The 14,257-nt window shown below is 40.6% G+C and overlaps 1 protein-coding gene across 1 annotated transcript; it reads left to right on the top strand.

Moving 5' to 3' along the window:
* The first annotated feature begins 32 nt into the window (after nt 1–32).
* Nucleotides 33–3,821, top strand: c13h3orf38 (chromosome 13 C3orf38 homolog). Its single transcript, XM_015361746.2, has 3 exons — nt 33–242; nt 481–668; nt 2,548–3,821. Exons 1-3 carry the CDS (start codon nt 116–118, stop codon nt 3,112–3,114), a joined length of 882 nt encoding a protein of 293 aa, XP_015217232.2. The 5' UTR covers nt 33–115; the 3' UTR covers nt 3,115–3,821.
* Nucleotides 3,822–14,257: the final 10,436 nt, after the last annotated feature.

Below are 14,257 nucleotides of genomic sequence, written 5' to 3'. Positions count from 1 at the left end.
TTAGGTTCGGCGCTTTGTTGCTGGACGGAACAGAGAAGTCGGTGGAGTCGAGTTTGCAAAGGAAAGGAAGGAGGTGTGTTTTCGTTTTCGATGTGTTTATTAGGATTGGAAGGAGATGTCGGGGTTGTCTGAAAAAGAAAAGGAAGGTTGTTCGAAAATACTGAAGTCTCTGTCGGAAGCAGATTTATTAGCTCTGAATGATACCGTTACCAACAGAAGGATTGCAGTGGAGAATATAGAAGGTGAGGAATTTCCATTTTCAATGGGTTATTAGCGTATCCTGTGATCTCACAGCTTCGCGTCACTTTGCAGCTTTGTAGTATTTGGTGAACATTTAAGTCCACTTAGTGTTTTTCACCCCGAATGTGATCCTTGGACGTTACTGCAATGCCACGCCATTTCGCGAGAATGGCGCGCCCGCTAGGTCTGTCGGTCCCGAGTTCTAGGGACGTGAAAAAATGTCTCCTGCTGATTTTTCAGAAGCTCAGCAGGCCATCCTGATCTACAGCCAAAATGCCGAGGAGCTGCTGAAACGAAAAAAGGTGCAAAGGGACGTCATCTTCTCCTACCTAGTGAAGGAAGGTGTCGTCGTGTCACCGGCGGCGGAGAAGCACCTGCTGATTAAGAGGACCTTGGAGTATTGGCGCTCCGACGACGCGACTGCTGAGGTGCTTCACAGTTAGCAGTTGTTAGCACAGTATTTTACGAGAGTTGGATGTGTACTATCCAGTTTATATCCTGGATCAAAGGTCATTGTGTCATACGGAATGGCGTGATACTTGGGGACCATTTTTCGGTTGCGTTTCAGACTTAACAGACAATTGGTTAAATTGAATAATTTAAACCATTTGGATATTTCCTTACAAGTTCTACAGTTGCTAATCATAAAGCCCTTTTTACCATTGCTCTATCATGGTTATTGATGTCTTGTTGAAACCGGGCTGGGATAATTGCTATATAAAGTAACATACGCCTGCCCTGACCTTGTCAGTACCTGGGCATGGCCTGACCTTCACGTTATAGTGAGAAGGCACCAATACAAACCCACTTCAAAGCCCCATATGATAGAAGAAAGAAGGGGCATTTATAGGGGCTGTTAATGAAGTCTGTAGGTACCCTGGCAGGGGCCTCACTATAAGCTATAGCTATAAGCTGGTCTCTATGGTGATAGATGTGGTGCATTTTTCAATAAATAAACATCCGACCCAGAAAAAACAATGAACATGTTTTTCCAACCATTTAACATGGCTGATGATAAAATAACCACAGCCTTAGAAAATGCAAGAATGCATTGCTCACTGTTATCCTAGATGTTAGATGTTAGATGTCAGAGTAAATGTGGCCTAGTGTGCAGCATTAAGAACACTTTGGTCAATGAAACAAAAGAAAAGAACTGTTTGGCAAATGGAGTCAGAAATCTAGAATTCTGCCCTTCTTGGTACTGCTGTTTTCCCTGTTCTTCTGTCTCAGAGCAATTTGAGAAACCAAAACACATTTTCTGTTTTCCTTGGCCAACTCACGAGGAACATCCTAGTGTAGTTGTCTGTGTTTTCAGTTACACTGACCTTTGCACAGCAGGCTTCACAAGTGGCCCTATAGAGGTGAACTATGGGAAAGAAAATTGAATTATGGGATAATCTGGCCTTTAATGTAATTATAAATCACATTAAAAAAAATCTCTCCTCTTATAGATTTCTTGCCTGTACTAGTTTGGAACACTTCTGAAAGCATAAAAATGTTACAAATAAGAGGCCATATTTGTCCATCATGTTTATACTCATGTGTATCTAAACACATGACTGTAAAGCCCAGTTTAAGAAGCTGGTACCATCACAAAGTGTTAATAGTAGGCATTATCAAGAGATGTAGCTGGGAGCTACATTGAATTACCCAACAACAGTGTAATTTGTTTGTGGCATAAAATGGAAATCCTGAGCCTGTGCTGTTTTTGTAAGTTATTTTATTATATTATTTTTCATCCATACATTTTTTGACCACTTCTTCCAGTTTAGGGTTGCAGGGGAGCCAGAGCCTATCCTGGCAAGCAATGGGCACAAGGCATGGTACAACCTGGCTGAGATGCTTGTTCATCACAGAGCAGACACTGACACACATGCACAGATTGGCTAATTTTCTCAGGAGACAATTAAAATACCAGTATGTTTCTGGACTGTCAGAGGAAACCCACATGAACATGGGGAGAGTATACAGGCTGCACACAGATAGCACACCACATCTGTGGTTGAACCCAGTTGTGTAAGGCTGCAATGCTAACCATTGTGCCAATGTGCTGTCCCAAGATTATTTCCAATTATTTCCATTGTGTATCATTCTATTTTTTCCCCTTCTTTGCCACCTAGTGGTGAGTACTGGTGCAACGTCCTTTTAAAGAAAACTCAATGTAAGAGGAGTAGTTTAGGATCAAGTACAAAACAACTAGCAATTTGGGCTGTGCCAAGTTTATACTTGTTTACTTTTGTATATTAATGCTTTCACGAACTGGAGCTCTGGATTGTGCTGTGATTTTGTGGTTCTGTTTTGCACTAGGCCTCCAGGGTCCGTGTGGAAGATGAGGCCACATCCTCGAAGGCAGAGCAGATGACGGCCGGCGATTACCAGGTGCTGGCCAAGCAGTTCTGCCAGTGGTTCTTCCAGCTCCTGAACTCCCAGAATCCCACGCTGGGGCAAACTTCGTCAGACTGGGGCCCACAGCACTTCTGGGAGGACGCCAGGCTGAAGTTCTGCTACAGCACAGGCGAACAGCAGGAGGAGGAGTACCAGGGGGCACAGCTGACCAGCCTGCGCCTACTGGCGCTGGCCAGGGAGGAACAGCTGTTGTTCAGCCCGAACCTAGAGCCCCAAGGCCTCAAGTGGGTCGCTTCGCCTCACGGACTGGTGGTAGTCGCGGTGGCCGGGACCATCCACCGGCATCGCTCCTGCCTGGGAATTTTTGAGCAGGTTTTCGGCCTTATCCGAGCTCCCATGGACAACAGCTGGAAAATTAAATTTGTGAACTTGAAAATTCTAGGGAAGGACGGGCTCGAAGGCGGAGGGCAAGCTATGTTACCAACGGTGACCTATGAGCACAGTGATCTGCAGCTCCTCTGTGGGTGAACCTTTTTTTTTTCTCCCTTTCATCCCTGTAGGATGGCTGACACTGTGGACACTTCAGCGAGGCTACAGATTAGAGAAACGCATTTTATATCAATATCTTTTGGAGAAGAGATTTAAAAGGAAACCAAAGGGAGGAAGAAAAATTTGGTTTTCGATTTTGTTCTCCCTAGTTCTAGTTTAATATCACTGTTCTGAAACTGATTGTTTTTTGCAGTTCAAAGAAGTCCTGAATATGCCACATAAAGTGGCAAATTTAATTTTAAGAATATGTTAAAAATATATGCAGGATGCTACATTCTATGCTGGTTTGCTGCCTTGCACTGGTTTTGGTACATACACACATATACTGTATATTGGCTACCTGTTTGTCATGCGTTACGCCAATATATAACATTTCAGTTAGAAAATATTTAATGTTAAACAGAGTCATTTCCATGTTTTCTTTAGCAAAAGGGCCGTGCGGTTTTTGTGGCATTGTAATTGCCTTTACTTGATCAGCTCCGGTCAGAGAATCAGCTGGAAATGAGGTAATGGAGTCTATGTGTCATTATATATTGCATAATATCCAGGGTTTGTAATAATATACAGGGTTTATTGGGGTCCATTTGACAGATGTGATGAATGTCCATGAAGTAATTCTTACAAGTGGAAACAATAAAAGATTTCTGAAAGAGAAAAGAGTATTCATATACTCTGACAATCTCAAATTTGTGTCAGTAATGAGTATTTTTGATCATGCACCGTTGTTTTCTCCTTAGGTAAAAATCCATCAGATGAATGTTGTACATTGCTATTCGGCAAATATTAGCAACTTATGGGTCATATAATCTTGACTGTATATTTGGAGCAAATAGCAATACTTACCACTTGTTTATTGCCACTTTTATACAGAATAGCATACTTTTGCACTAATGTAAACAGCTGGATGTTTTACTGTATCAATTCAGGTGAAGCACAAGGGAGTGTAGAATCTGACCTGACCAGGGTTCATTCCTGACAATGGCCTGAGCGCATTTTAAGTAACTGACATGTATGTTGTATGTGAGATATCATAAACAACTGAAAGGCAAGGTTAGCATTATCAAATATAGCCATTGAGCCATGTGCAGAAGTATTTAATATAATTATAATCCATATGCAATGTCACTTCTAGACACCCATTCATGGTAACAAAGGGTGACCAAAGTTATTCTCAGATTCTAAAGCTTCCTGCAGAAATACTTGGATTTAGAGCATTATGACTCATAGCATGAGAAATACACCCTGTGTCTCTCCTTTGGGTTTCTATAGAAATGACCTTTTTCATCGCAAATTAAAAATCATTTCAAGCCTTTGCTTAACTGCACAGTGAATTCTTGAATGAACAGGTGCAAAAGCAGTTTCCCACCTGGGATTTGAGCCCCTAATCTTTTAGTTATGAATCCAGAACCCTGTCCAGTGCTCCACACTGCTGCCCTGTACTTTCAGCTCATCCTCGCTCTTTGTGCTTCTGGGACAGCCAAAGAGTAGCTCATCTGTCATTGGTTCCTGCTCCTCTGACTCCATGGGATGTTACAATTTGATGTTCCTCTCCGTCTTGGCAGGTAGGACAGATGAGATTGAGATTTTGGTTTTTACTTCTATTGCCCTGAAATGGACTACGATACGATAATACTTTGTCTGATTCCTCAGAAAGTTGTTTTGGCATTCAAACCACGGTGTTTTACAAGCAGTAACAAATAAACATCACATGAAAAATAAATATAGCATTTCATAAAAGACATCAACACGTACTGGACATAGTCATGCTGCACCACTCCTTCAGGAATCCACACAGCTTACCAAACCTACGAGTTTATTGCCCCGCAATGACCCTAAAATTGCTCTATTCCCCTTCACTTTGCACATAACCAGTAATTACACTTGCCCATAAACCAATACTCCTTTATAGTGAACACATGTATTGAGCAGTTTGTTTGAATGTGGGATAAAGGAATTCCTCATTTTGTTCAGTCTGCATTGAGGGACCCTGAAACGTCTGTTTGAAGGCATCAGTTGGTGCTCCTCATGCAGAACATGTGAGGCCAGGATATCTGAGAGGGATTTGCAAACTACTCGAGGAAATGGCATGTGGTGGGGAAATATGGTGTTGTAATCCTCTACAGGCTTTCTTCGCTTCCAGAACACCTGTCGTGTCAGAAGACATGCTGGGGGCAAGCTGACATTTTGAACGGGTTGTCCTGAGTCACAGGGACGACCTGAACAATCGCAATTCGTTTCTAAGCCGTTGAAAAATGAAAACTGCACGCTGTGGAACAAACCACTGGGGAAGAATTTGCATTAGCACAATGAGTGAGGGAAACATTAGGTTACAGTGTAGTAAGATTTGCTGACCCCGAAATACCTTACAGTGATGAACTGAACTGAAAAGAAGGCTCGTTCTGCGGTGTGATGACTTGGCAGTCTAGTGTTGGGAAGAGTTAATGAAAGATTAGCCTTGAGGGGTTGTGGGAGCTTTATGCTAAATTGCTATAACACCCCTGTCAGTGATTTACTTTTCATTTTTACATTCGGTCATAATCAGTATTGATCTATACAGGATAAAATTACCCTTCATTCAACTCATCACAGGTCTTAAAGATGAAAATAAAGACCAAATGAGGGATTAAGAGAGTCTCTGTTAGAGATTTACTCCCAGTTTGCCTCACTAATAAAGTTCAGTGAAATTAAGTTCCAAAGATGAAAACAGCAGTAAGAACCCTCCCAGTACTGTCAATCTTTAATCATTGTAGAGAAGTTCTTATGGTCTTGGACTTGTAACTGGAACGCTGTGGGTTCAAATTCCTGCTGAGATACTGTTCTTGTACCCTCAAGCAAGATATTTCACCTGAATTATTCCACTGAATTATCTTGTTGTATAAATGGGTACGAATGTACGTTGCTTTAGATAAAGGCATCATCATGTTTGCAGGTTAAACCCAGATGTTTCATTTGTAATATTCCATCATTAATAACAAGACGTTTGTTCTTTAGAGAAATTTGAACAATGTTCCCAAAACCCTTACCGCACATTTTCCAACTTAATTTTACCCAGCCACTGGAAGAATTTTTTTTTTCAAATTGTTTCTTTTTTATGGCTAATAAAACTCATTTACTAAGGCTTAATAAACTGCTTTGCCACTCTGTATAAAGGCACACAAGGGCAGGTCCCCATGACTGTGTGCAGTATCTATATCTCAGCAGCCAGCCTGCGGTTTTGGTGCGACATGTTACATGTGGGAAATTATTCTTGGCTTTTTCTTCAAAAGGCCCTGGAGTCTTTCATATCTTTTCTCCAGGCTGGTCTCCCAGCCCTCGCTCTGCCATCTCTGTGGCAAAATTAACTACCACAGCCATTGATCTTTTCCTGTTCATCTCAAGAAAGAAAAATAACAAGCTGCTCCAATCCCATCTTTATGGCACTTGGCTTCCCTTAGTTTAATAAGTGGTTTGGCTTGGTTTTCAAGTATGACGCACAGGTTCAAAAATACTGCTCATTGGCGTCTGCGGATCTTTGTGACTTTTTTTTTAATGGAGCAGTATGGTTTTCATAAAGAATTCCTCTCTAATTTTAACCCTCTCATTACCGGATTCCAATCTCTATCCCATTCAGTACCAGCAAAATCTCTTAGCTACAGCTTCTTTTTAAAGATTTGAAAGGCAATAATAGATTTTTTTGTTGAGTTGTTTATATTCCTGTGACCTGTGTGTGCGTTTCTATGAATTTATGCATGTGAAGTATTAACTCAGGCACTTCGCTGGTTATCTCCATTAGGTCTGCCAGAGCACTTTGACCCAGGCCAGGGCTTTGTGGTGCTGGCTCTAAGCTTGGATTACCCGAATGTGTTATTTAATATTGTACTTTCAAACACAAAGCATCCAAGATAAGATCACTTTATTGGCCATATACAATTTCTTGCATTAGGAATTTGTCTTTTCACATACCCCAGCTTGCTCTCCATTAGACACACACGTGGGGAGAGAGAAGCTTGGGGTCAGATCGCAGGGTCAGCCATTTATATGGTGCCCCTGGAGCAGCTGGGGTTAAGGGCCTTGCTCAGGGGCCCAACGGAGTAGGATTCCTCTGCCGGCCACGGGATTTGAACCGGCAACCTTCCAGCCACAGGCGCAGATCCTTAATTTTTCCTGTGGTTTGGTCAAATCGCTATAAAATCAAGGGTAAGGTGCAAAATTCCTACAGTAAATTTACCACACTGAGTTGTCAAAAAGCGGCTTTATTGTTTAGTATGTGTGTAATTTGGAATGATAGCAAATACATGTACATTTGGGTATCCAAGAGAATTCCAATTTTTTTACAATAACAAAACAATTTTAGTTTTCCTTATTATTCTACCAGCTGGGTTACACAGTGGCACAGTGGTTAGCCTTGCTGCCTCCCAGCTCTGGGGTTCTGGGTTTGTTGGGGTGCTGTCTGAGTGGGGTTTGTATGTTCTCCCTGTGTTCGCGTGTGTTCCCCCTGGGTGCTCCAGTTTCCTCCCACGGTCCAACGACATACTGATAGGTTAAATGGTGTGTCTGTGTGTGGCCTGCACTGGTGTCCCATCCGGGGGTACCCTGCCTTGTGCCCGTTGCTTGCTGGAATTGGCTCCAGGTCCCCTGTGACCCTGTATTGGAAAACAGTTAGAAAATGGATGGATGGATTTTCCCAGCTTTTTATTTTAATTAAAAGCCGCAGTATGAAAGAAGGGGGAAAAGAAGCTTGGAACAAATCTGAGGCACCAACATACCACTTGGTGGCGCAAGAGCAATATATGACCATTGCTGCTTTAGGTACCCTTGTACAGATTCTGTAGGAATCTCTATCCATTCACCAATCCAACTTATCAATCATATCAGAAATCCACTTATTTCTGGCAAGCATTGCGGCAACATGGAGCTTACCTTGGGAGTTCAGAGCCTAAGGCAGGATTTCAGCCTGGGCAGGATACCAGTATGTAGGAAATCCATCAGTTTCAAAGTACCTGTCATGTTGGGCTGTCAGTAATTATGAAGCAGCCTGCAGTGGTAGCTGTTGTAGACTGTGGTCAATCTATAGTAAGGGACTTTTTCTAGGAAACCCAAATTGTCTGTTATTTACCATCTTCCACATAAAACAGTGAATATGAAAAATGGTGGAAAGTTTTGTGGAATGGGAGAAGTGCGGTGGTGTGTGCAGGCAGAATAAAAAGGGACTTGGATTAAATTTGAGCAAAATGAGAGAGATTTTGATCTGTTTGTAGTATATGAAGCCGGAGTCTTTCTGACACAAAGTAATTTACAGGCTAGAATAAATCACTCTGACTGACATAATGACCTAATCAGTGAAAATACTGATTGGAATCTTGGATACAGGATGGTTAATAATAAAATGCATATAGAATCAGCAATATATTGCCTTGCATTTCTATCTACTGATTTGGAATAGCATCATTTCTGATGGGATATATCTGGTGGATTAATTGGAAAGAATCTCAGTGTTTTAAAATAATAATTCCAGTTGCATTTCAGTGCAAATCGCCCTGTATTGACAAACACATGTGAGAAGTGAAAATAAACCCCTAAATGAAATCTGAATCTGAAGAAGAATGCATCAGATTTTATGATGAAGAATGAAATGCTTAAGAGAGGTTCAAAGGGGAACTGTGTCATGGTACGATTTGTTAACAGCTTTGTGAAAATTAGGAACAGGTAAAGGTTAATTCCGTGATAAAAAGTAGAAGAATTTCTGATTTTTCACTAAGCATTAGTTTCCATTTAAAATAAGGAGAAGAAAATTGCCATCAGCTGCAGTTACTGTTTATGCCTCTTGAGGGCACACAGAACACAGCTATCCTGAACTTCCTTTCATCCATCGAAGGTGATCTTCTTTCTGAGGGGAACTCCATACTCCTGTCATTGAAGTAATACATTTGAGGCCCAGCACACACATCTTAAAAATAATAAGGTGTACGACTGCAAGTGGTAAAGACATTTAATTATTTTACATTGCATTTATATTATTTTTGAGAGATGTGGTACATTTTCTAGCATTTCCTGCTCTTCATTTTCTCCTTCTCCAGTTCTACTTTGTTTCAAATGACAGCATAACAGGGTTGAAAACATCTTCATGGATTTAAAATGTTGTTTTTGCAGACCAGATATTTCTACAACACACTTTATTACATTTAACATTTGCGGTAGTTATAATTATATGTCTTGGAATGAAAGCTCGAGAGAGAGATTTAATGTTACAAGACCCCAGCCCTCATGTGTAGACCTCAATTAACTATTTAACTAAGGGATTCCCACATTTCCACTGATTCCACTAGTGTTTTGACTTTTCCAATCTGTGTCATGAAATGCTCTATGCTAGTTATCTAATATTCTTCAGGGAGACACATTTTAATAAGAATCTTATTATTAAGGAAAGAAAAATGAAAATATTATTTTGCTCTCTTATCATTTTAATATATTTTGATTAAAATTAAAAAAACTATTGTATTACCCTCTAAGAAATAAACTTGCCTATCTGTTCCGGTGAGGCCATTTCACTTCTTTAGCCATATGAACAAAGCAAGAAAGCGAATCAAGTGCTTTAGTAGTCATTGATAATGTATTAAAGGTGAAATGTCACTTTTAATACATTATCACTTACAATGTCTTTAAAACACTTGAATACGTTGATTCTGTGTGTTTTCAGAGTTCATAATATGTCTCCCCTTAAATCACCAAACTAAAAGATAAAATTGTATCGAAAGCAGGAGAACTGCAAAGCTTTTTGAAATGATTTGAGGATTGGACCGCACAATAGATGAGCAGTTAGAGCTGCCTCGTCTCAGTCCTGGGTTCGATTCTGGCCTGGGGCTCCATCTGTGCGGAGTTTGCACGTGATTCATTCAAGCTTCCTCCAGCTGTTCCAGTTTCCTTCTGCCTCCCAAAGACATGCCGGCTGGGTTAGTCAGTGTCCGAATTCCATCTGCTGCCTTACACATCTGGGATCGGCTCCGGGTTCCTGTGATCTTTATCAGAAATAAGCAATTTTCTAATAACAGATGGATCTTCAGGATTAACAAATCAAATCAAAGTCAAATCAAATCAAAGTTTATTTATCAAATGCACAACTATACACTGTGCAGCAGTAGTTGCTGGCAATGAAATGTCTTTAACAAAAGCATCTGTTATTTTCAGATAAAAATTGATATGCTGCTAAGTATTTTTTAGCATCCTCCCAGCTTCTCACTGGTTTCTCCCAACTGCCATCATTAGTAGCCAAAGAGCTCGGACACTTCACCCCACGCACCCTGTGAGCTCTTCTGCACCTATACTGGCTAAGCACACAGAACCAGAGGTGATTTGAGATTCCCCTTGACAGCACCAAAGGCTCTCCAGAGCCTAAAACCTATGTACACTTGCACAGCACTTAGCGAACTGTGTGGTGCCAAAAAAGAAGAAAGAGAACACAACGTTTCGGCCGTGGAACCTTCTTAAGGTGTGTCACCTTGTCAAACTTGTCACCTGAAGAAGGCTCCACGGCCGAAACGTTGTGTTCTCTTTCTTCTTTTTTTCAGCATGGAATAAACCTATTACTTGCATCTTTGCTCTGTGTTGAGAGGCAATTATTTTTTACCCAAAGGGTGGTGGGAGTACAGAACAAGCTGCCCAGCCATGCTGTTAAAGTTGATATCCTGGTTGCTTTCAAGAAATGGCTGGATGAGATCCTGTTATTAAATGTTAACTACTGTACCAAACAGGCTAGATGGGTCTCGTGGCCTCCTCTCATTTATAACTTTTTTCTTACATGTTCACATCTAATCTTAAGATGTAAAATTCTAAGAAGTTCAATGTGACCCTTTTTTTTGCGAGGGGGTGATTTCAACCTTTCTTATAAGATTTATTTGCTATTCTTTTGTAAAAGTCCCATTTCCTTAGTTTTAAAAGCTTGCTTTACTTTTTATATTCAATCCTCCCCTTTTCGTGGTGTTCAGTTCTGTTTTCCACTCCATTAGCCTTGATCAAATCTCTTCCTTTAAGAAATGTATTAAACGTAATTAGAAGAGGTTTAACTTAATCTTTAATCCTTTTGAAATTTCTTTTCAGATCATTATTTAACTCATAATCAAGCGAGTCAAAAAGCGAACTGCACACCACCTTTTTAAAAGGCAACATTCATTCTCATTTCATTGAAATGCCTCATTAGCGTAATTTAATTTAGATTAATTTGAACTCTACTGTACAGTATGTATCCATTGTTAATATGTTAACAATTATATTCAGTCCATCAGAGTATTGGGAGATGCGCAATGGATATTTTGGAAAATCGGAGTTCAATGAGTATATAAATTCAAGAACAGAGGCTAAATAAATTATCATATTTATTTAACAATTTATTTTTGCTGTTTTAACCCACAAAACCAAGTATATATATACAGTATACACCAAAAAGCACTGGTTTAATTGCTCAGGTTGTATTTTAGTGCCCTAGTATGAATGTATGCTTATTCATTTTCAGCATATTCACCAACAGGAACAGGGATACTCTCACTTTCATATTATAATATTTACTGAGACACCAATCAATTCCTGTTTAAAGTCATTTACTTTATATCACATTTATATCCCATTTTAAATTATTACTTTGTTCCAAATCACAATTATGTTTTGATGTCTATAAAAACACATGAAGCTTGCATTGAGTGTATAACCAATATATTGCTGTAGGATTAACAACACATGTTCTGAGAGAAAAACAGTTTAGTTCAAGATGGCTGAATCCTGCTAAAGCTCTTGTCGGTCACTCCAACTGATGTTGAACTCTCTGTGTGCTTAGTTAAACTGTAATAGTGAACAGCATGGAGACTGCTTTTGAAAAAACATACACCCAAACTGAGAGGAAAAATGTACGTTAATTTAACAAATATGTCTTAATGGCTTTGCATCTCCCTGTAAGAATAACGTTTTTTTGTGTGTATGGTACTCAGACTGCAAATATCAACAAGAGAAAAAAAAAAGATGCAAATCTAGCAAAACAATCAAATGACTTGCTCACCAGAGAAAAGTGAGCAAATTCAAAAGAGAACTCCATGACTGATTTAACATTTTAGACCCAGAACCTACGTTCGGCATTCCTGTGACTTTAAAAAAAAAATCTCTCACTAAATCACCCCCTTTGGGTTTTGAATATTTCCTGGTGCCCTGCCTCTTTCAGTGGCTGTGGAATTCCGCATGGTGAAGGTTTTAGAATTTACCAGCCAGTTGAAATGACACCTCATCAGAACTATAAAATGGAAAATCATCTTGCCATCAAAGCCTGCCAAAAATCTGTCAGTCTGCATTTGGCACGATGTCTTTGCTGTTATATGCCTTCTCATTCTTCTGATGTGCCGAACCCCCCCTGTCGTCCTAGAGGGCATCTGCTGTTGACTACAGCTGAGCTGCATCTCAACAGAAATTTGCCGTCGACTGGTAGCCTGTTTATATTAATTGGCCGTGGCTCTTTCCCTGTTTGCCTCTGATTACCCTCATTAATTTAAACTCCCCAAGAACCCTCCCCCATCTCCGAATTTCTCCATGACATCACTGCTTGGACATTTGGATACCATTAGCAGCTGCTAATGGCAACACCATGCACAACCTTGTGTTCCTTCGCTCTTATTATTGCATTTGTATCTCCTTGTCTGAGGTGCCTGGGTACCATACATCTTGTGTGAACATCTGAAGTATCAGCATTTTTAAGTGTATACCATATCCCAGTTATGTTTGTCATATTGTTACACTATATGCAGTTGGTTATGGGCAAAGCTGATCCACCCTTGGATAACTAATGAGGTGGGGAGCCCAATCACCTTCTTCATGGGATCTGAGGATCAAACTTTGGTGGACGCAATTTGCAAAAACCTAATGAAAGCCAGCCAGTATGTCTCTGGGAGGTGGGTGGGAGACAGAGAACTTGACTGTTTTTAAATGAACACGGAAGAAACATTCAGACTCCACCACAGGCCAGAACTGAGCCCTGATCCTCCTGGCAAGGTTTGAACAGTAACGCAAAGCAGCGACCACGCGTAATAGACCACACTGCCTCAAAGGGGGATAAAAAGTGCACGGCGATATCGGACAAGAAGTAGAATTACTGTAGGAAAGGAAGTGAACAGACGGCAGAGGAAACATTGGTTCCGTATAGATGGTGCCGTTCTATCACCTGATACTGCTGTTGTCTCTGCAAAACCAAACAAAAAATCAGACTGATTCTTGTGATGAAGTCGAACAGGAATAGATGGGGGGGGGGATACACCATCTTTCTGTTCAACCATAATGACTATTACTCTGATAACAGAAAAATAAAAAAGTCGACAAGGTTTGTGCATCTTGTGAGTAGAACTGTAAGGGAGCTTTTGTCATGCTTAAACGAAGCATTTTCCCTGTAGGGGAGTCATTAATAACGCATATACAGATTAACTGGGAACAATCAACTTGAAAACTATGTTTTTTTCTTTCTTCTTTTTACTTATTTGATCATTCCAGTCATACTGCCGCTGAGGCCTCCGTATGCCACCTAAAAGTCTGACACATTTGCGGAAAATTAGGTTGAAGGAATGATTAATTTCACAGCCTTACCTTTACGGGCTCCTCGAGTGTGACACTTTTAAGGTTCAGCTGGTTTTGCTCTTGACTGAGAACAAGGTATGAGCCCCCTACAGCTTCGCTTCCCACTGAAGCCATAGTAAAACCATGTGCATTTACACACATACTGTGTTTTTTTTCTGTACTGTATATGAATGTATATGTATATTTTATACACGCGAAGGAGTGGTTAAAATTGAATGTACGTTTTTTTTAAAATTAAAGTTACTTATTAAAATAGCAGGAAGAAAATAACTTTATAAGGCTATTGAAGATTTAAAAGGACCCCAAAGGAGCCAGAGATCTCTCCCGGCTGTCTGCAGGTCATGTCTCTGAGGGGTTTCTGCGCTCACAGTCCCCGAGTCCTGCCGTCTCCTGACTCCGCAGAGCGGCCTGTCACTGCTGTTGCATTGGCGTTTTCCTGCCGGATTTGTCTCTCTGCAGACACCCCGTCAATCCTGAGCGCTCCCCCTGAGTCAACAGTTCAGTCGCCATCGAAGATAAACTGCTGTTCGCCGTGACTGTAAGG

This window comes from Lepisosteus oculatus, chromosome 13 (assembly GCF_040954835.1).
Source record: "Lepisosteus oculatus isolate fLepOcu1 chromosome 13, fLepOcu1.hap2, whole genome shotgun sequence".
Classification (NCBI taxonomy): domain Eukaryota; kingdom Metazoa; phylum Chordata; class Actinopteri; order Semionotiformes; family Lepisosteidae; genus Lepisosteus; species Lepisosteus oculatus.
The sequence above is the reverse complement of the archived record's forward strand: the minus strand, read 5'-3'. Positions and strand labels throughout refer to the sequence as shown.